The sequence below is a fragment of the Tenebrio molitor genome, chromosome 8 (assembly GCF_963966145.1).
Source record: "Tenebrio molitor chromosome 8, icTenMoli1.1, whole genome shotgun sequence".
Lineage (NCBI taxonomy): Eukaryota > Metazoa > Arthropoda > Insecta > Coleoptera > Tenebrionidae > Tenebrio > Tenebrio molitor.
Genome location: NC_091053.1, coordinates 1,723,952 through 1,745,073, shown reverse-complemented (window position 1 = coordinate 1,745,073; position 21,122 = coordinate 1,723,952). Strand labels below are relative to the sequence as shown.

General features: G+C 38.0%; 1 protein-coding gene across 1 annotated transcript; it reads right to left on the bottom strand.

Annotated features, from left to right (window-relative positions):
- Positions 1 to 14,338: 14,338 nt before the first annotated feature.
- LOC138136420 (fatty acyl-CoA reductase wat-like) lies at positions 14,339 to 17,628 on the bottom strand. The gene is made up of 7 exons (XM_069055611.1): positions 16,298 to 17,628; positions 15,732 to 16,126; positions 15,454 to 15,563; positions 15,218 to 15,404; positions 15,105 to 15,172; positions 14,877 to 15,057; positions 14,339 to 14,828 (listed from the first exon to the last, which is right to left on the bottom strand). Exons 1-7 carry the CDS (start codon positions 16,481 to 16,483, stop codon positions 14,483 to 14,485), a joined length of 1,473 nt encoding a protein of 490 aa, XP_068911712.1. The 5' UTR covers positions 16,484 to 17,628; the 3' UTR covers positions 14,339 to 14,482.
- Positions 17,629 to 21,122: the final 3,494 nt, after the last annotated feature.

Below are 21,122 nucleotides of genomic sequence, written 5' to 3'. Positions count from 1 at the left end.
GGACACCCGGCGGAGCTCCACCTGAATTGATGGCGCAGTCTTACGTGTGGCGAATCGCAACAGCATTTTATTAATATTCCTCCAGTAATAAATAAGACGAGGCGTTATTAAATGGCGTCGCCATGTAAATTACATCATTTTACGTCGTACTTGTCGTTTTTGGGCTGGCGACGTTGGGCGCCACTCCACAATCACCCAAAGTGTTGTGGTCATTTATTGCGGGATCATCCGAGGGAAGTTGTTTCCGTCTGAGTCGAGACAACATACGAAACCACGCTTCATCTGTGAAAAATGTTAAATCCAATATTCTGTCACCATTGTGGTTATTTCAAGTGCAAAATTCATGGACACTTGGAACTGGAGATCTTCCTGTTGGTTTACTTCCAGGCGCACCGCGAAATACTCCAATTTCGGGCGATTCTCTCTCATACAATGTTAATGAAAAACATGAAATCTTCATTGTGGCGACAGTGCGAAGGCAACAATCGAACGTAATTGTCTTCTCCCTGGTGAAAATCTCTTTGCTCCCATCTCCCAAAGGACGCCTCGCAGAGAAAAGAACAACGAAAGCGTTACATCCCATCAGACAATGGAACGTTCTTCGCACTTACACACACTGGATTCTTTTATCTGCGCCATTTCATTTCTATTCGAAACAAATGCGAACTGGGAACGAACAGCGTGTTAACACCGGATCCTTACGTATATTGCCGTTTCGTTTCTTTTCTTTTTCGACAATCGCCCATTTGTTAATTGAATTTGAATTCTCGGCGAGTTCGCGGCTTTTCTATTTACATCAGTTCGACTGCGACTGGCAATCAACGCCGGCTCTGATTCTATTAGCAATGGAGGGTTTACGGATTACGTTTCGAGCCTCCCCAGACGCCCTTACCCTCTTAGGATTCGATTACATACCGCGTGCAGACGGATGTTAATTACGGCTTCCCGTCTGGGTACCGGTGACGTAAAACATTATTAATATTCCAAGCGACGAGTCTTGTCCCCTTGTCCCGTCTGCTTCGGGACAAATTGCCACACGTGAAAGTGACGACGTCAAGGGGTTCCTCCAGAAACAAACACAACACTCTTTCTTCCTCCGCAGTAGTATTTTCCATGCGCTCAAGCGCACCGCGCACACGTTTATCATCACTACTCCCGTCTCTGACGTCACATCGTAACGAGATCAACTGCAAAACACAACCAAGAGTTTTTCCTTTCGAACGAGCTCTACTCGAGAAAAATCGATCAACTGGTTTTTGAGTGTATAGCGCACAAACAAACTGACAAACAAAAGTTCCAAAAACTTAAAAATCCCCACGTACTGGATTTAAAAAAGTAGTTTGTGTGCAATTGTGTTGTAATAGACTTTGCACTTCACTCTCGTCAGCCATTTCGAGGCACCACTCACTTCGATTGCTTTCGCAATCTGCTTCCTGAAGTGAAACCGCGCGCTCTTTTGTGCTCCAACCCCATAAAAATATTAACCGTTCCTTGTTTGATTATATTTATAAATCAAATTAGACCGAATGGTCCATTTCCTGCGCCCGTAATCATGGCTTCCGTTCTCGGCAATTATTTCTTCGTCTCGGCTTTCTCCATTCGTCCGTCGGATTTTTGTTAACTTTAAAGACTTCCACACCGGCCGAGATTCATCGTTTTATTTTTGAAATATGAACCAATAAATGGGAAGTTGGCGGTCGCGCCGCCGACTGACTTGTTTTTACTGGTGACGGCTCGTATTTTAATTGCGGAAATGGTGTAAGGACAAACCGAGCTTCCGGACCGCATTGCTTTTGTGATGGTCATAATTTCCGGGTTTTTTGAGAACGTAGCTCGTAACTCATCTTCTGGGGACGCGCGCTTGTCTTTTTTGGAACAAGCGAAACACGGCAGCTCAGGGGCGGATCTGCGTGAATCGAAGTATGTGTCTGGAAGTCACGCGAAATTGGAGCACTTCGCGGCGCGCTCATCCTTCTGAACTGGGCGTACGCTCAAAATTTACTAAAACTTTTAGATTATCTCGTGGGGGTTGTTGTTAAGCAAGCCGCCACTGTCCTGACGTTGCATGTTGCAAATTAAACAAGGATGTACGCTCTTCTGCATGATGGCACATTATTACCAAACTAAATAGCGGATTATGATTTGATCAGCATGCAATGTTTGTTCGAAATGTGATGCGATCGATCGAATGCATCAAAAGATGATTCGTTGACAGTTCAGTTTTATTTGAATGTGAAATTAGAGATAATTCAGCACTAGTGCGACAATCCAATTATTTAATTTTTTGCGCAAACTACGATCCCGCTTTGACTCGGCCAATCCTGTAAAAAAGACAGTCACATCTAGCAGACAGAAGCGCAATATTTGCACAAGGATTACACAGAAATAATTTTATTACGTAATAAATTTCCGACACCATAGCAGTAACGAAGAGAAATAAAAAAACGTTTGGAATTTTTATAACTCCCTACAAATTTATCACCTTTTTTATCCCTGCAGCAAGGTGATGTTTACCAAAACTGTTATTACCGTTAAATTCTTTTTTTATACAAGGGAAATAATTTTATTTCGCGCCATTTCCATAATCATAATTCATGAGCGAAATATAAAATATCTGTAGAGTTTTCGTTTTTGTGATCGTGCGCGTCATGATTTATCGCCGATTCGTACGGTCCTGATTAATAACAAAATGGCAAAGCGAAATTAAAATTTCCTAGACGTCGCTTGACATTGTGCGGAACAAAGTAAAATTGCTTTACCAACTTAACTCCATCTTCATTCTTTGATGGCAGCGCCGTAATAGCTTCAAACAGGATACAGGATATTGGTGATACAAGTTCACAAACTCTGCCGACGAGTTTTTCACGCTTCATGTGCAAATAGAATTTTTGTAGAGAAACAAACCGGTATGGCGATTGGCCAAGCGTGAGAGTAACGAACAATTTTGTACGACCGACTGGAAAAAATCACAAATCATTCTCAAAGGGGTTTTATCCTTTTTGGGGCCGGATATAGAAACGGGAAGGGTTGACCGATTACATTCGAGTCCTTTAAGGACAACGTCAAAGGTTTACGATACTGTTTCACCTGATATTAAAAATAACGCACCTCGTATCTTGACGGAGGCAGAACTATAGTTTGCCTCCGGCCTTGTTTACGCGCGTTTTTACGTACGTCAACAATCAGAAAATTAACAAAGCGATCATCTTTATTTATTTAAAACGTTTCTAGCTTTACATGACACATAATGATAATTTAAAATAGTAAATTGAATATTGAAAAAAATGTCATTACTTTGCAGTTGCGTTTGGGGAGGCAGTGCTTCCATTGCCTCCGTTGTCGACATTACGCTACAAAGCCGTTACATTTGAGCAAGTGCAGTTATTTGTTACGCTATAATCATGTATTAGGCAACATTTTATTATTATTATTTATTTGTATAAACTCTCTGATGAGAGTTACTGAACTGTTGCTGCATCGCAAATTACATCGCCATTCTCCTGGAAGACCATCGCATGGTGCTTGCAGTAGGATGTATTGATGTAATTCTAATGCAAAATAGTGTACAGCTTTGTGTACGTCAAGCTAAAACGTTGATGTAAACTATGTTCAGGAAACTGTAACAAATTGTAGTTTTTGGTGTTTTGAATCGATTGTCCCACTTAGAAATAAATTTTTGTTTTTCAGGTTTAACAAACCGTGTTCCATTCTTCCGGTTTTATTATCTGGTTTATCCTAAACTATAAAGAAAAATTTATGGACGTGATATAAATGCCATATATCAAATAATAAAGAAAACATATAAATCAGGTTGAGTGAGTCGAAGGCGAGGGATGAAGTTACGTAGGTAGTAAAAATATTTCTCGCATTTCCCGTAAAAACAAAACGAACGCCACCATCGAAACACACAAACAAAATTGATAAAAGACAAACACGTGGAGTCGCAAGGTAAATTTAATTTAAGAAAATGATTAAATATCGATAGTATGCGCGGGGACCCGAAAGCGATACGAAAATGTGAGTGAGTAACAGACAAAGCAAATTTTATTTCGCAAACAAACAATGCTCGGATGGTTGATGGAAATGCGACACTTGCCCTAAAGGCTACTTTTATGCACCGGATTAAATTAAGATGCGAACTTGCTAGTCGAGACGTTGAGACGTGACTCAAGGAATTTTCTATTTGTTGGGTGGAGGGGATCCTGTGGCGATAACCGCGTGACCTCGCCTCTTGCCAAAGTCATCGCTACACTCGTCGCTACAATCCTCAAGTCCCCAAGAATATTATTGATCACACTTTTACAACATTTAGTCATCTTTAATCTACCTCTGTTTCCTCTAGCACCGTCTGCTTCTTCTTCATTTCTCTTTCTGCTTTTCCTTCCTTCTTTCTCCCTTCCAACAGTTTCATGAAGTCCTCTTCCCATTCTTGCATTGTTGTTTCCTCGCTCACTGATTCCTTTTTCTTTCTCTCTCGGTTTATGTATTTCCATACCTCCTTCTCTGTTCTTATTTCCTTCATCTCTTTCTCCTCCCTCTCCCACTTCTACTTCTTCTTTGTATCTTCTTTTCGCTTCTAGGAAACTATTTCTGTTAATCTTCCTCCTCTTCCATTCTCTTAACGCCTTTACTCTTCCTTCTTCAATTCACCACTCATTTTTCCTTCCTGTCCCTTTTGCTCCCTTGACTGTTATCTCCTTTTTTGTCGTTGCTTTTTCAATTACTTCTTTCAATTCTACCGCCATTTTCTCTACATTCTGCTCTTGAAATCTGACTTTCTCCAGTCTTCTCCTATACTCTTCTACTCCTTGTTCATCTCATATTTTTATTGTCACCTTCTTCTGCTCCTCATTTGCTCTTCCTTTTCCCCTTTCTTCATGGTTCCTTTCTTCTATACTTATTTCTAGCGGGAGACGATCCGACTCTTTCTCCTATTCTGAATGCTTCTACTCTTTCTCATGCTTCTTTGTTTACTACTACGCCGTCTGCTTCTTCTAGATTTCTCTTTCTGTCTTTCCTTCTCCCTTTCTCCCTTCCAGCAATTTCATGAAGTCCCCTTCCCATTCTTGCATTGTTGTTTCCTCGCTCACTAATTCCTTTTTCTTTCTCTATCCGTTTATTTCCTTTATCTCTTTCTCCTCCCTCTTCCTCTTGTGCTTCTTCTTCTCTCTACACCTCTCTCAGTATCTTCTTTTCGCTTCTAGAAATCTATCTCTTTCCATTCCCTTAACTCCTTTACTGCCTCCTTCTTTTCCTATGGTTCTTCGTTTACTATTCTGTAATCTATCATTGTTTCTCCTCTGCTATCTATATAGATCTCTCTCTAAATCCTCCCATGGATCCGTCTGTGTGAAGAACTTACCACGCATATCAAGCTTGGCACTTCTAAAGAAGAAACTGGAAGAAGTGAAAGGTGGAGTTTTTGATCATTCGAATCTGACGGAACTTCATAAAGCCTTAACACTTTGCAGAATGTTTGTCTTGAGTTTGGGGAATAACAAACTCAGGAGCTTCGATTCGCAGTGGTTCAATGACCAACAAGACTTGCAAATGGTCAAGCTGGAAGGGAATTTGATAGAGAAGATTCCAGAAGGAGCTTTGGAGAATTTTCTCAACAGAATCCAGTTGGGGCACAAGAGAAATAGACAGATTTCGGCGAAGATGTTCATTGGAAGAAGATTTTTTCAAAAAAGTTTTTTGGGATCCAGCGCTTGGAGAGATTTGAAAAAATTGTTACCCCAGGAGCAACACGATCGATGGGAATCCCCGGAGGGCTCAAGAGTGCCCAGTGGGTCCCAGATTATGCCAAAATATTTGTTGCTATTATTTCCAATGATGTTATTTATTCTTGGACCTCCTTGAAAGTTGTGTTATTTTGCCGGCTTGATTTATCACCGCCAGCAACTTACGTGTCCGGGTTAAATAATGAACTTCGGTTAGTTTTCGATTATCAAAAGTTTTCTGTTTCAACTTGGTATAGGAAGGAAATCAGTGCGGAATAATTTAGTACCTCAACCTACCTCCATTACTTTAAGCTTTCAATCACTAACTTAATAAGATTTTAATGATTCCCGAGGTTACGACTGGATGGCAGGAAATAGTTGCGCCAGGAAGTTTGCAACGCCTTAAATTCTCTCTAATTTATTTACTGTCGCTAAACCGGCTTTAGCGATCGTAACTGTGTTGTATAAATTGTTTATTTGTAATGGCGGCTGTAAATTTTTGCGACTCGAAGAGAGACTTTTGTTAGCATGTGTTGCTTTAGAAACAGGGAAAGTCTTCTTGAAATTAAATTATTTAAAAATGAACTTTTTCTAGTAAGTGCGCCGTGAAATATTCCAATTTCGCGTGACTTGCAGGAGTATGTACACAGCGCCGCGTCAGCCTAGCCTGTGTGACTGGTTGCTTCCATCAAGGAGCTGCCCCCTGGTTGCCTTTTTACCCAGACTGAGTAAATTTGCAGGCACAGGCGCCGGCTTATATGATTATGTCGCCATACAGTAGCCGTGATACATCAGAGACGCGGCTTACAACCCCTAGTCGGATTAAGCGTTCACCGTGGTGGTGTTCAATCTGAAAACAAACCACAAGGGTTCCGGGATTATATCGGCCAGTAATCGAAGCCAGACTTCCCATTCACAGAGGAAAATTAACCGAGGGATGCACCTGATCGAATTTGCGAATATTACCCCGCCGCATCTTAAACGGGGGCGCGATCGATGCTTCCCACCCCTGCTAATAAATAATTGCTCGTGCACGAATTGAGAAATAATTTTTAATTATGCGCCGAAATTGCGTTTCTTTTCAGGCGACCGTCTGCCTTCGACAGCTCTTTACCCCGAAGAATACGCCATCGCCCACAATGCCCTTTTTTAATCAAGTTGTGAGAGCGCAGTCCGGACCTGGTAATTCGGTCCACTGTCATAACAATTTATTTGGCCGGTGCCGTTGGATCGACTAATCCAATAATTCCAGCTTCAATGTAATTAAACAACACTTGGCACAATATTCGCCCTGTTCCATAGAATATATATATGATGTTAATCCGGTTGTATTATTGTCCATTCCGAATAAGCGGACGTCTATTTGTGAAGCTTATGTTAGATTGAATTGACCATTAGAGGCCAATAATCACAGACATGGGTCAGGTGGGGATTTGCGAACACCGACAGATAAGGTCGACGAGGAGGCAACTTCATCTTTGGCCTCAAATGTACTGGAAACTTATTGTACTTATTGTAAACAGTTTGGTCAAAAAGCAAAACGCGGAAGTAAACATCTAGGTTTTCTTTGAAGTGTATCAAACCAAGCTTGCAACTTGAGCTGCACTCCTTTTTTGCTGAAATGTCAAAGAAACGTCAACGATATGCTGTTGTTAACCTAGAAAACGACTTTTCGATTTCGGCAAAGTTTACAGACGTTTACTGTAATTCTAAGCAAAAAAGCATAAAAAATTGATGTCTGGTACAAATCGATTCATTACATCCTATATGTAAAATGTGTAAACGAAAATGTAAATAGTTATTTAATGTAGTTTACACGGGAAGAAGAATCAGCAGAATTGATTTACCGAGCAACGGTGGACAAGCGCGTTGCGATTCCGCTTTGCACTCGGAAGGTCCGGGGTTCGAATCCCAGACCAGGTGTGAGTTTTTTTCAGTGGTTTGACCACACCATCGTCTTGATATGGGTAAATGTACACCTATCAGTCCTTCCAAGGCCATCTTCAGCGCACCCATAATTCACCTTCCGTCCATTGCGGCTGAAACAGCACTGAAAAGCCTATGGCGCAGCAAGCTGCGCCTTCCTAGTAAGGGAATGAAACACGCAATATCCCAGAATAAATCGTAAAATTGTATAAAAAAATATAAAATGATGGTAAATAAAACGATATTTTATTTCTTTAAATACATTCACTGTTAGATCTTGTTTCTGTAATTCTCAATACCCTCTTCAGTGACAGATCTTTGCAGCCCGCATCCCACTTCCGCCATCCACAGTGTTGCTTCCTTATTTTTTCCATTTGTGTCGTGTCCAGCCCCCGAGATTATCGAATTGGAAACTGTCCGCCACCTTTCACACTACACTAGTTCTGTGATGTAGTGCGGCCATTTCCCGATTTCGCTTACCCTGCTACTTGCCGATAATGTATCACTTCGGTGTTATTATTACAACACGTTGCCGGTTCCTTGAAAAATTATTACCGGAGCAAATTCCGATGCACTTCGTTTCGTTGATCAATACACCGGGAGGTCAAATAGGGTTGGGAAAATGTTCGCAGCGAGATATATTGAAACTATTCCAGATTTGACGGTTTTGCAATTTTATACACTCAACTTTAAAGAATAGAGCTTCGAGATTGAGAGGATTATGTATTTTTCATTTTTAGACCATCTCGAGTGCTCTCGACTGGCAAACGTACGTAAAATACCGTTTGCATTTTGAACAGCTGCGAAATAAACGACTCACGACGAATTGTCCCAGAAAAAAAATCACTCAAATTATGATAGTTGTTTGTACATCAAGGCCACTAAATCAGTCTTTAACGTACCTAGAGAAAAATTGTCGCCGAGGGCGCTTGCGGGCGAGGCGGCACAATTTCGAGGATGTTAAAAGATTAATTAGTTTGATAATAAGGAAACGAGAATCTGGGTGGGAACCCTCAGGAAATATTTTTTGAGGAGTTTGTCGTGTGCGACCGGCGTGTGGGGCAGATTCCGATAAAAAATCGCCTCGCAAGGTCCCCAGGTGCGCTAAAGTTGAAAAACTAAACTCCTTCAATAATAATAATCAAAGAACAAGCTGAAAATTTTATAACGGCCATAAAGCAAGTTAAAGCCTCTCGAACCTCACCCCATCGTACAACACACGATATCGCTACTTTGAAGACTCCCATTCGGGATCCGCTTACATCACAACTTCCACAATTTCAAAACTACGTAAAAACAACACTCGATCGGATAACGTGAGTTGGTTTTTCGTTGTGTAATGGATTTGTGGGGCCAGACGAAAAACCGTCCGGTTTTAATTAAAAATGGGATGTTTTTGGAATAATTTTGCTGCGGAGGATCTAATGCAGACAGCTTTAATTAAGCGCGACTTAACACGGTGGCTGAGTTTAACGGTGCTCTTGGACAAACCGAATGAAAACTGTCATGCCAGCCGCTGCACTGAATTATTAATATTCTCCCGTTTTATTGTCGAACAATAATACATCCAGACTGAATGCTTTATGAGGTGGTCAGCGCGGTACATTTCAATGATGGGTTGTCTGTACTGCGGCTTTGCCGTAATGCACTTTGTTAACACCAGGAGATGTGTCACCACTCAAAGGGATTAAGACAAAAGGACATTTTATTTCACAGTTCAAACGTCGAATCCATTATCAGTTTGTTGATTAACAAGACCTGTCATTTTTCCAGTCTAATTCTATTTCTATTAGTCCTACATGAAAACGACTTGAATATTTTTTGTAGCTTATTAAATTTTGAACAAATTTTGTCTTGTACTAAGTTTCGATAGGACTAATACTTTTCGAGATAAAGCCCGTAGAATATCCAGTCGCGCGACGCGACTAGCGAATAAACGGTTCTATGTCGCCGCAGAGTTAAAGCTGCCTGTTGTTAAACTGATGGATTGATTTGCAGCTTGTGGTACATCGTTTTGTAGCGAGTACAATTACCTTTAAATTGGTGCAAGAAGAATTGAGATTGCTCAATAATTACAAAAGTTATAGATGTTCAAATTTGGTACTACATGTCATGTCTGTTGCAACTACTCATGAGAAATTCTTGTCGCCAGTTCTTTATCCAAATTTTCAAAAAGTCACACGGAATGTATTCAGAATTAAATTCCCGATAAAATGGTATATAGATACGGACGATGATAAATTACAGTCAAATAATAGTGGTAAAAATATCTAAACGAAGAAAAAATTATTAAATCGATTTTGTTTGTGTTTGAGCGTTCATAACTTGAAAAATATTTGAGATTATTTAATTATTTAGACATCGTTTAATCAGGAATTCAATTCTTAATAGATTTTATTGTTTTTTTTTTTAATTTGAACCGTTGCTAACGAATTCTCGGTGAAAAATTTCATAATTTTTTCAGACATGACAAACAAGTGTCAACTTTGAACATCTATAACTTTTGAAATTATTGACCAATCTCAATTTTTCTGTCACCACTTTAAAGACAATTTTATTCGATACAAGACCATGTATCAGAATTTGAAAATCAGATCGTCGATTTAGCAGTGGAGAGCTTCACTTTGCGATGTCATTTGAAGCGATTAGTCGCTAGTCGCGTTGCGTTATCTAACATTCTGACAGCATTATCGTGAAAACTGTTGGTCCTACGGAAATTTTCGTGTAAAAAAATTGGTTTGGAATTAAATAAGCTACAAAAGATGTTTAGGTCAATTTCGCGTAGGACTTACCGAATTAATTTTATTTGATTAAAACTTTTCTTACGATTTTTTCATCCCTAGAAATTATCCCTGTGACATTTTTACTGGCAGTTGTTTAATATCACTCTAAATTTAAAAGAATCTCCTTAGAGCCCAATGAGAATTGAATTTCAGATAAAATGATGTATAGATGAGGACTGTGATAAATTGCAGTCAATTAATACTGAAACTGATTTGCCGAAAGCATCTAAACGAATAAAAAATAATTAAATCGATAATGTTTAAGAATAATATGCAAAATTGAAATTAATTATTTCAAATTTCCATTGATTTAATACCTAGTAGTGTTAAATTTATCTGTGGCAATCTTTACTAGATTTTTTTTTCTATCAAAATTAATGAGAAAACTTATAAAAAGAATGTCTGAGTTTCAGCGCTTACAACTTGTGAAATGTTTAAAATTATGTAATTATCGGGACATCGTTTAATCTAGGCTTCAATTCTTGATTGACTTCTTGTTTATTTTTATTTGCAGTGAACTAAAAAATTCCCGAGAAAAAATCTCACAGCGGTAATTTCAACATAGCGGACCGATAAGAGTCAATTTTAAACGTCCATAACTTTGGCAATTATTGGGCAATCTCAATTTTTCTACAACCATTTGAAAGACAATTTTATTTGCTACAAAATCATCTCGACAAATTGAAAATCTAGTCGTCGGATTATCAACAGCGCGGCGTCAACTGTGCGGCGATATTTGAAGCGATTAGTCGCTAGTCGCGTTGCGCTTTTTAACATTCTGACGGCATTATCGTGAAAACTGTTAGTCCTACGGAAATTTTCGTGTAAGAAAATTGGTTTAGAATGAAATAAGCTACAAAAGATGTTTAGGTCAATTTCGCGTAGGACTTACCGAATTAATTTTATTTGATTAGAACTTTTCTTACGATTTTTTTATCCCTAGACATTATCCCTGTGACATTTTTACTGGCAGTTGTTTAATATCACTCTAAATTTAAAAGAATCTCCTTAGAGCCCACTGGGAATTGAATTTCAGATAAAATGATGTATAGATGAGGACTGTGATAAATTGCAGTCAATTAATACCGATACTTATTTGCCGAAAGCATCTAAACGAATAAAAAATAATTAAATCGATAATGTTTAAGGATAATACGCAAAATGTAATTTAGTTATTTCAAATTTCCATGGATAAAACTTGTCTAATACCTACTAGTGTTAAATTTATTTGTGGCAATCTTTAAAAGATTTTTTTTCTATCAAAATTAATGATAAAAGATATAAAAAGACTGTCTGAGTTTCAGCGTTTATAACTTGCAAAATGTTTAAAATTATGTAATTATCGAGACACCGTTTAATCTCCACTTCAATTCTTTATTGACTCTTCTTTTTTTTAATTTGAAGTAAAGTAAAAAATTCCCAGGAAAAAATCTCACCGCGGTGATTTCAACATAGCGGATCGATAAGAGTCAATTTTAAACGTCCATAACTTTGGCAATTATTGAGCAATGTCAATTTTTCTACCACCGTTTGAAAAACAATTGTATTCGCTACAAAACAATCTAAACAAATTGAAAATCTAACCGTCGGTTTAGCAACAGCGCGGCGTCAACTGTGCGGCAATATTTGAAGCGATTAGTCGCTAGTCGCGTTGCGCTATCTAACATTCTGACAGCATTATCTTGGAAACTGTTAGTCCTACGGAAATTTTCGTGTAAGAAAATTGGTTTAGAATGAAACAAGCTACCAAAGATGTTTAAGTCAATTTCGCGTAGGACTTACCAAATTAATTTTATTTGAATAAAACTTTTCTTACGATTTTTTCATCTCTGTGACATTTTTAGTGGCAGTTATTTAATATCACTCTAAATTTAAAAGAATCTCCTTAGAGCCCACTGGGAATTGAATTTCAGATAAAATGATGTATTGATGAGGACTGTGATAAATTGCAGTCAATTAATACCGATACTTATTTGTCGAAAGCTTCTAAACGAATAAAAAATAATTAAATCGATAATGTTTAAGGATAATACGCAAAATGTAATTTAGTTATTTCAAATTTCCATTGATAAAACTCGTCTAATACCTAATAGTGTTAAATTTATCTGTGGCAATCTTTAAAAGATTTTTTTCTATCAAAATTAATGATAAAACTTATAAAAAGAATGTCTGAGTTTCAGCGTTTATAACTTGCGAAATGTTTAAAATTATGTAATTATCGAGACACCGTTTAATCTATACTTCAATTCTTAATTGAGTTGTTTTTTTTTTTTTAATTTGAAGTAAAGTAAAAAATTCCCGGGAAAAAATCTCACCGCGGTGATTTCAACATAGCGGATCGATAAGAGTCAATTTTAAACGTCCATAACTTTGGCAATTATTGAGCAATGTCAACTTTTCTACCACCATTTGAAAGACAATTGTATTCGCTACAAAACCATCTAAACAAATTGAAAATCTAATCGTCGGTTTAGCAACAGCGCGGCGTCAACTGTGCGGCGTTATTTGAAGCGATCAGTCGCTAGTCGCGTCGCGCGATCTAATTCTAATCGCATTATCATGAAAACTATTAGTCCTACCGAAATTTTGTTCATGGCGAAATTTGTTCAGAATTTAATAATCTACCAAAAGTATTCAGATCATTTTCACGTAGGAGTAACACAGCTCAGTGTTTCGGGTCGAAATAGGTTGACAAAATCAGATAACTTCTCTAATAATTTCAAACTATACTAGTTAAGTCCCGTTTAAACACTGTACACATTTGGAAATAACTTGTGCCTTCTTGCGCCACAATGTCTGTTACAATTGTCAGTGTAGATTCGCCGCCTCCGCCGAAGATCGCCTCTCGCTCGCCGCCTCCGTCCCGTTCCTCTTATTAATTATGCTGAAAGCCTCTTCGTCTCGGCCTAACTTGCTCAAAGTGATAGAACGAAACCGTTAAGTCACTTTCAAACGTCCCGTCAGTGACAATATTACCAAGCCTGAAAAGACCGCAGCAACATAGCGGAATGTCGGCGGAATTTATTAGACCGCAAGTGTGTCCGAAAGCTGTTAAGCTGGCTGGAAATTAATTTTTCCCGATATGGATATGAACGAGCTTTTTGCTCGCACCCCGGTCCACTCCAATTACCGGATATTTTTGCGTTTAATTAAAACTGCAAAAAAATACCAGGTTCAAGGACTGCACCCTCCTGATTTATACCGACGATACATTTTCACGCACCATCTAACAAAAGTAACCACACGCTTGTAAATTAAGCTCGCTATATATTTCAAGCGGCGACGGCCATTACACTACACATATTAGCGTAAGGAGCTTGCGGCGACCATTGGCTGAGCTGGGATAATTCAACACTGGAGGTGGGAGAAGAAAGCGCGCACGAAAGGCGCGAAGAGGCAGTACAAGAAGTACATCACTAGGGCCAAGAAGGTGTAGGTACATCTTCTTTCTAGCACTGGGCACCGTCTCCAAAGGGTCTTTCGTCAAGTAGATGGCTCCCCCCCTTCAAGTACTTCCAGTCGAACCTTCTCATGTGGAAGTTAAAGATCTTCTTGTAGCTGTTGGAAAGATTGTCAAGGAAAGGAATCAAAACACAAAGAATTGAAGAAGGGGAAGGTAATGGGACCAAATCAGAAGGCTTTAATCCCATGATGGATTAGAACTTTTTCGTTTTCACTCAGAATATTTTTTTCTTCATTTAGAACTTTTTCTTCTTCACTTACAAACTGCTCTTCTTCATTTAGAACTTTTTCTTCTTCAATTGGTGCCCCTCCCCCTCACATGTTTTACTTCATTCTTCCATTGACAAATTCTTCTTTAATGAGAAGGTAATGACCAATTTCTTCACAACCTCACAGTTGATTAATTTTTGTTATTTTGTTCTTAGGATTTTGATTTCAAACAACAACAATTTTATTATTTATTTGTATTGTAATTACATTCATGGTTTACGTATAAATAATGCCTCGATATTTAAAATAAAACAATAAATAAATACAAATTCTTCATTCCTCCACTGCCAAATTTCTGATTTCTTCGTCAGGAAGAATTTACAGAAACATTTGTACAACCGGCGATAGGAGCCTGTACAGCACGTAGACCATCAAAGCAATGAAGACATAATGAATTATTGCCAAGAAATACATCTTCTTCTTCGATTTGGACACGTTATCCAAAGAATCATTCATTAAGTAGAGACGACCTCCCAGGATACTGTTTTCAGAATACTTACTCCAATCAACATCCCTCATGTCAAAATTGAACATCTTCCTATCATCTTCACTCATTTTCTTCCACAAAGCTTGAACATTATCGTTTTGGAAATTCCACGAGCGTACCGTAAAGTACCCCAAAACATCGACCAGTTTGTTGATTTTTCTATATTTTTCTACCGCCCTGCAAAACCAGTAACAACACTTCTGACTGGTAAAACGTCATACCCACATCGGTCTTTTCCTTGCCATGAAGAGCATACAATCCACAAAGTACGAGAAGAGAGTGTGGAAGAAGAACACCCGAACCTGATGGACTAGTTTGTAGGAAGACGTCTGGACAAAAGGGTACCAAACGGTTTTGCTCAAAGGGTACACATACATGTACCTCTTGAACTCTTTGATCAAACCACCTGGAATATCTGGGTTAAGAATGACCCCGCAGCAGTACCATACTGACCCCAAGTCAACAACCTCCCGCTGCAACCGGTGAAGTTGTAGATCGGGATGGAGTCGCCGCCCTCTGACCTGAAACCTTGGGTCTAGATCGATAATGACAAAGATCTGGCATACTTTTGTATCGCCCAAGCTGCTGCCAGGATGTTGTTGACAACCAAGTCAGCTGGGACCATTCGAGCTTCCACGTCTTGGCGAAGCTGAAGACTTCTGAGGACGCCTAAACTGACGCCAAGGATCACGCCCACGAGGCCGTGGAAGTTCTCGATCCAGCCAGGAAGAGGTTCGGTTATGGTCGAAGTGACTGCAACAGTTTTGTTTTGGAAACGAAAAGAAACATATTAAGGGAATACCAATGGCTGGACGTACGACCACCACGGGGAAGGTTTGCTTGTGGGCTCGGATCAGTTCTTCTGCCAGAGCTTTGGTGTAGACGTAGGTGTTGGGCCAGTCACCTAAAATGCTAACACGTTTCGTTAAAAACACCAGTGAGGAGGTAGTACTAGCAGATATTATAAACCCTGGAGGGTTTATGTCATTTCATGACTGGTAACAACTGCAAGTGCAATTATTGCAATCAGACTCGGTCACCCAACCTCGACCCGCGCCCAGACCCGTCGACCTCACTTACTGCGGAGTCATGACATTCAGCATTCTGTCGTCCATTATCTCGACCATCTGCAGCAACTTGTCCGGCTTGTCGTCGACCTTGTAGAACTCCTCGGCCACGGTCCGGCGGAAACAATGCGAGAACGCCGTCGACACGTACACGAACGCCCTCAACTTCTCCACCTCGCCCAGCAGCTCCAAGAGGTCCTTCACCGACCTGACATTGGTATAGACGGCGGTTCGCAAGTCGGTGTCGAAGCGCACGTTTGCAGCAGCGTGGATTATGCACGTCACTTCCTCCTTGATGAGGCGCCGCGCCTCCTCGCTCAGCCCCAGGAAGCGCTGGCTGCAGTCGCCGCTCAGGAGCGACACCCTCTTCCCGAAGTCCGGCTCGGAGGATCTCAGCAAATCGAAGCACTTAAAAAAAATGAGGGGCGGTGCAAGAAAGAATCATAATAATAATGATAATGATGATCATAATGACAGCGGCCTGGATGCCGTGACGCCAACGAATAATATTACTCGAACAAGTGCTTTGAAAAAAATTTCGTGATCTAAATGATTCTTAATGAGTTCCAAATTACTCACTGGACTGTCGAATATGCTGTGGAACCGCTGTTGCAACGTCTTGTCGTGCTTGGGGCGCACGAGGATGTAGACTTTTTGGACTGCACAGGTCCGAAGAAGCTTCTCCAAGATTAGCTTTCCGAGGAAGCCGGTGGCTCCGGTTAGGAAGATGGTCTGGTCACGGTAGAAGTCTTGTATGGACGACATCGCGATCGAGTATGATTGTATCGTATCGAAAAAATCGTAGTTTTGGATAGCGACCTTCCAAAATGCAACCGGTTTTCGTTCATTGAAAATATTGCACCTGCACTGACCCAATTTGGGTGAATTTTTTTGCTCTTGTTTTGCAACTTGACCACATAGTCGGTCTTTACTTTTATTGCAAACGCCACTTAGTCTAGGAGGAATGTTTATTTAACACCGGTGGAAAGATAACAGGAATTTCGTTGGATAATCTGCGTCATGCGAATTAAACAGCAAAGTGTCAAGGACGGACCGCGGAAGAAAGTAATTGCAAGTCTGTAGCGAAGTGTTTCATCTCAAAGGAATTCGCAGTTTGTAATTGAATATTAAAATCAACGAAATTTGAAGATTTGCAATTTTTTAACCCAGATAGATTTTGGATTTCCGATATTTTTCATACCTACACGTCTAGTTTACATTTATTTTCGGAATAATGAATCAATAACAATGATGCTTTTACAAAATTTAACCATAATAAACCCAAGACAAGAACGTAAAACAAATTCAAATTATTACAAATCGCTGAAATCATAGTGAGATATTTTCTAACCTCAATCAGCTGTGAACATCGCGGAAGTTTGACAACGTCGCGTTCAGAGACGCGCAAATCTTTTCATTTTCGTTCTCTTGTTAGGTTATATTGCTTTCACTTGAATATTTGGTTTGTAAGTTTTCAATTATGACGAAATTGTCCGTCTCTTGGACGAGGTAAATTCGCCGCAATGCAATATTGCGTCATCTATTTCATGCAGACGTCAAGGCTAGTTAAATAATTTGTAATTGTTAATTTTGAGCAAGGTAAATAATTAAAAATCATTCATGGGTCTGGTACAACGTAACTGAATAAACATAAGTTTTTTTCCGTTTTTATTAACATTTTTGGTAACTTATGAATATGGATGTACTTTGATCACCGCCGTACCAGCAGAGAGGAGAACAAGTAAACAAGAAAATGATATCTATTCGGTCGAGACAATAAGATTTATTATTCTGTGTCTGTGTTTCGATACTTTTTGTACAAAACACAACAACACAATTGTACAATAGTATCCAGGGTTATTCACATAAGATGACGAGCCTGACCAGGTAAAAATGCAACCCAAAATACACTTTAAAAAGCATTCATTGTGTGAGGTATTTAAAAATTAAATCAGGAATCCAAGTTAATTTGAAAGATATACTCGTATCTGTCATGCATTTTTCGTTCATATTTAGTATTTGAACCGATATGACCCTACTTACCTATTACTTTTGTGATTTTAATTGCTTATTATTGTTATTAAATCAAATTTTGTTGAGAGACATATTTTTCTGTCAAAAATTGACATTCATTAGGCTGACGTTAAAATGAGGTGAATTGCCTTTTGGGTTGCATTTTTACCGGGTCAGGATGTGACCTGACCTGACCTGATCTGACCTAACCCATATACAGGGTGTTAGTAAATGGTTGGGAATACATTTCAGGGTGAATTCCTTACGAAAAATGTGGCCTAAAACCTAAATAATGTTTTTCGATAAAATGAGCAGTTTTCTCAAAAAAAAAATGTAGTCCACTGTTGGAGAAATTCTCCAATTACATAGTTCATTTGTCTGCCTAAAATCGCATTAGTTTTGATTTTGACATACGTTAAAAAATTCAACGTTCCACGTTTAAATTTTTTCTTTAAACCATTATTAAATAGCAGTGTTTCAAAAAAAGTACGGATATGCCAGAATTCATTTGTTTTTGTTTTTTCTTTTTTTTTGAAAAAACTACTCATTTTAACGAAAAACTTTATTTAGGTTTTAAGCCACATTTTTCATAAGGAATTCACCCAGAAATGTATTTCCAACCATTTACTAACACCCTGTATATATTACTAGTAATATATACAGGGTGATTCATCTTTTACCGCCGGTAGCAAAATTGACTTTAAAAATTATGATTTCAGTTTCATATTTTGCAGACTTAATTTGTTATCCATAAGGCACATAATATCGAAAAATGGAATTTATAAGTTAATTATGTCAAATTTTGGCATTTTCTCAATTATTAATTGTTTAATTTATTCAATCTTGTGGCATATACACACTCAGGTATTTTCACACAATTTTACCATGTTAAATTAATTTTAGCGTATGGTATTATTGATATTCAAATTTGTATTTGCTTCATGATTTACGACATAATGTCCCAATATCTTAACAATACGTTCTTTATTTCCGCAGCAGTGGGTCCTTTGCAAATTTTATCGTAAATTCACCTAAGCAGGTCAGTTTTACAGAGTTGTCATTGTTAAGGAAAATTTACAACCCTAAAAGCCAACAAGTACCAATAAAAGCAATTTTTCCATTAAAATCGATATAATTCAAAAACTATCAAAGATTTTTCGAAACGGGTTGCAGATATTGATTTTATACGTCATTAGCCACATTCTGATGCAAAAATTTAAACATGAATTATTTTTTTACAGTTTTTTATAAATATCTGCTCATAGAAAAAAAAAATGAAATCAATTATACCGGCTGAAAGTAAATTTTTCGACAAATCAAATCTGTAAATTTCATAATTTTTTCTTAATTCTTAAGGGTCATTTTGCCACCGGCGGTAAAAGATGAATCAGCCTGTATATGGAATAACCCTGTATTAAAAAACAAGTTTCATAAGACCAGTCTTGAAGAAGCACAAATTCAAGTTTAAAAAACGAGTGGCGTAGCCACAAGTTATTTTAAAGAATGAGTGCTTGGAGGTCTTATGAAACGGGTTTTTTATATCTACTATTTTTTGTAATTTGTCCTTTTTAAGCCGTTTTTAAACAAACATTTTTACTTTAATTGATTTAGGGATTTTTGTGACGGTTGGTAATGAATTAATTTTAAAAGTGAAAATTGATCTAGTCGCCCTTTGTTTAATCCAAATGCTGTCACAAAACAGGAATATGGAAGATAATCAAGATAATCTTGCATGTACGCCCCTTGAAATACTTGAAATTGCTAAAAATACGGTCAAATTTTTCCATTTGACACTTCTTGTTCTTGACACATTTTGCTAATTTAAACTGACATGCATGATAATTCCGCATCAAGCTTTGCCAACCTAAAAATGTTCGTAAAATGTTCCCTGAATTAATGGCTATACTCATAATGACATCGCAGATGATGATGTCGCGTTCGTTAATATGTTTGTTAAGATTTTATCAGCAGTTGCAAAACATTTATAAACAGATAATTTTCAATTGAAGATTTCGGCTACCGGTGGGGGCGCCACTGTAGACAGAACACAGAAATCAGCTGACCGAAGTCGTACTTGGTTCTCTAATATTTATGAAACATCCTAGACCCTAGAATATTTGAAAAGTAAATAATAATTAAAAAGATTCTCAACAAACCATTTATTTGCATAAAAGTAGGTATGTCGCTATACAGGGTGATTCTGAAATAAGTTTGGGAAAAAACCGGTAATTGGTGACGATGAGAAGAAGTCATTGACAAAAAATTTTTCTTATAAAAGTTTTTTCGTTTTCGAGATACAAATGATTGAAAATTTGGTCAAAATTGATAGTACGCTACTGTTTAAATGTACATGAAAAAAATATGGAAAAAATTTTCAGGCAAAAAAATCAATTATTGTTATTATTATTAATAATGGTATAAACAAAGATATACTCGTGCATCATTACCTTGCATGTTACTGTAGTAGATTTAAAATAATTTTTTCGATTTCCAAAGGTTCTAAATCTTTATTATAGATATTGGTAGTGAATGATCTTGTACTTTTTGATCATATGTACGATTAGAGGTAGCTGTCATGACAATTTAATACATATATTTCGAAATAATTGACCTGTTAAGTGCCACTTTCAGAGACCGCCAAATGAGCAAATAAGTCCAATAGAATTTTTTAAACATTTTTCTGACGTTTACGGTAATCTTCCACACCATAGTGCACCGTTAGTACGCCATTCTTGGGACACCCTGTATATACAAACTGTACTTAACATATCTGTTAAAGATAAGAGCGTCGAAGTAGACTATTTTGCAATTGTAAATCAGGTTTATCAGGAACTTACAAACATTTTTCGGAGTGTTTTATTGCTCCAGATTGTATTTTTTTTTTTTTGTTATGAGTGCCAAATCACCAGAAATTTTAATTGTTTTATTTAACATAAATCATTTCAATTTCATTGATACCATCCTAACCGAACATTTCTATTTCCCCCATGTCAAAAGTCAACTCTAATTATACAACATTGCCGGTTCTATTCTCTAAGTAGAATGCAGTGTTGTTTTTTAGTTTTGCCATGGACAATATTTGTTACTTCTCGAACATTACGCCGTCAGGTCCAAACAACAACCGGCTTCAACCCCCAACAGGCCCTTCCAAGAAGGTTCGTATGAAATGAAGGTTTTCCCATTAATAAAGCACCTTCCCATGCTTTCCTTTTCTACCCGGTCTTTACCACCAAAAACACTTTCGATTGAAGCATATTTTGGTTTCTGGTTCGTTTTTTCGGCACGTGTTACACCCAAAAACAACAATTTGTTTTGTGGATCTTATTTTTAGCCATTTTTAAATAATACATTTCAATTAAATCGTCGTTTTGTTTTAAAAACACAAACCCCT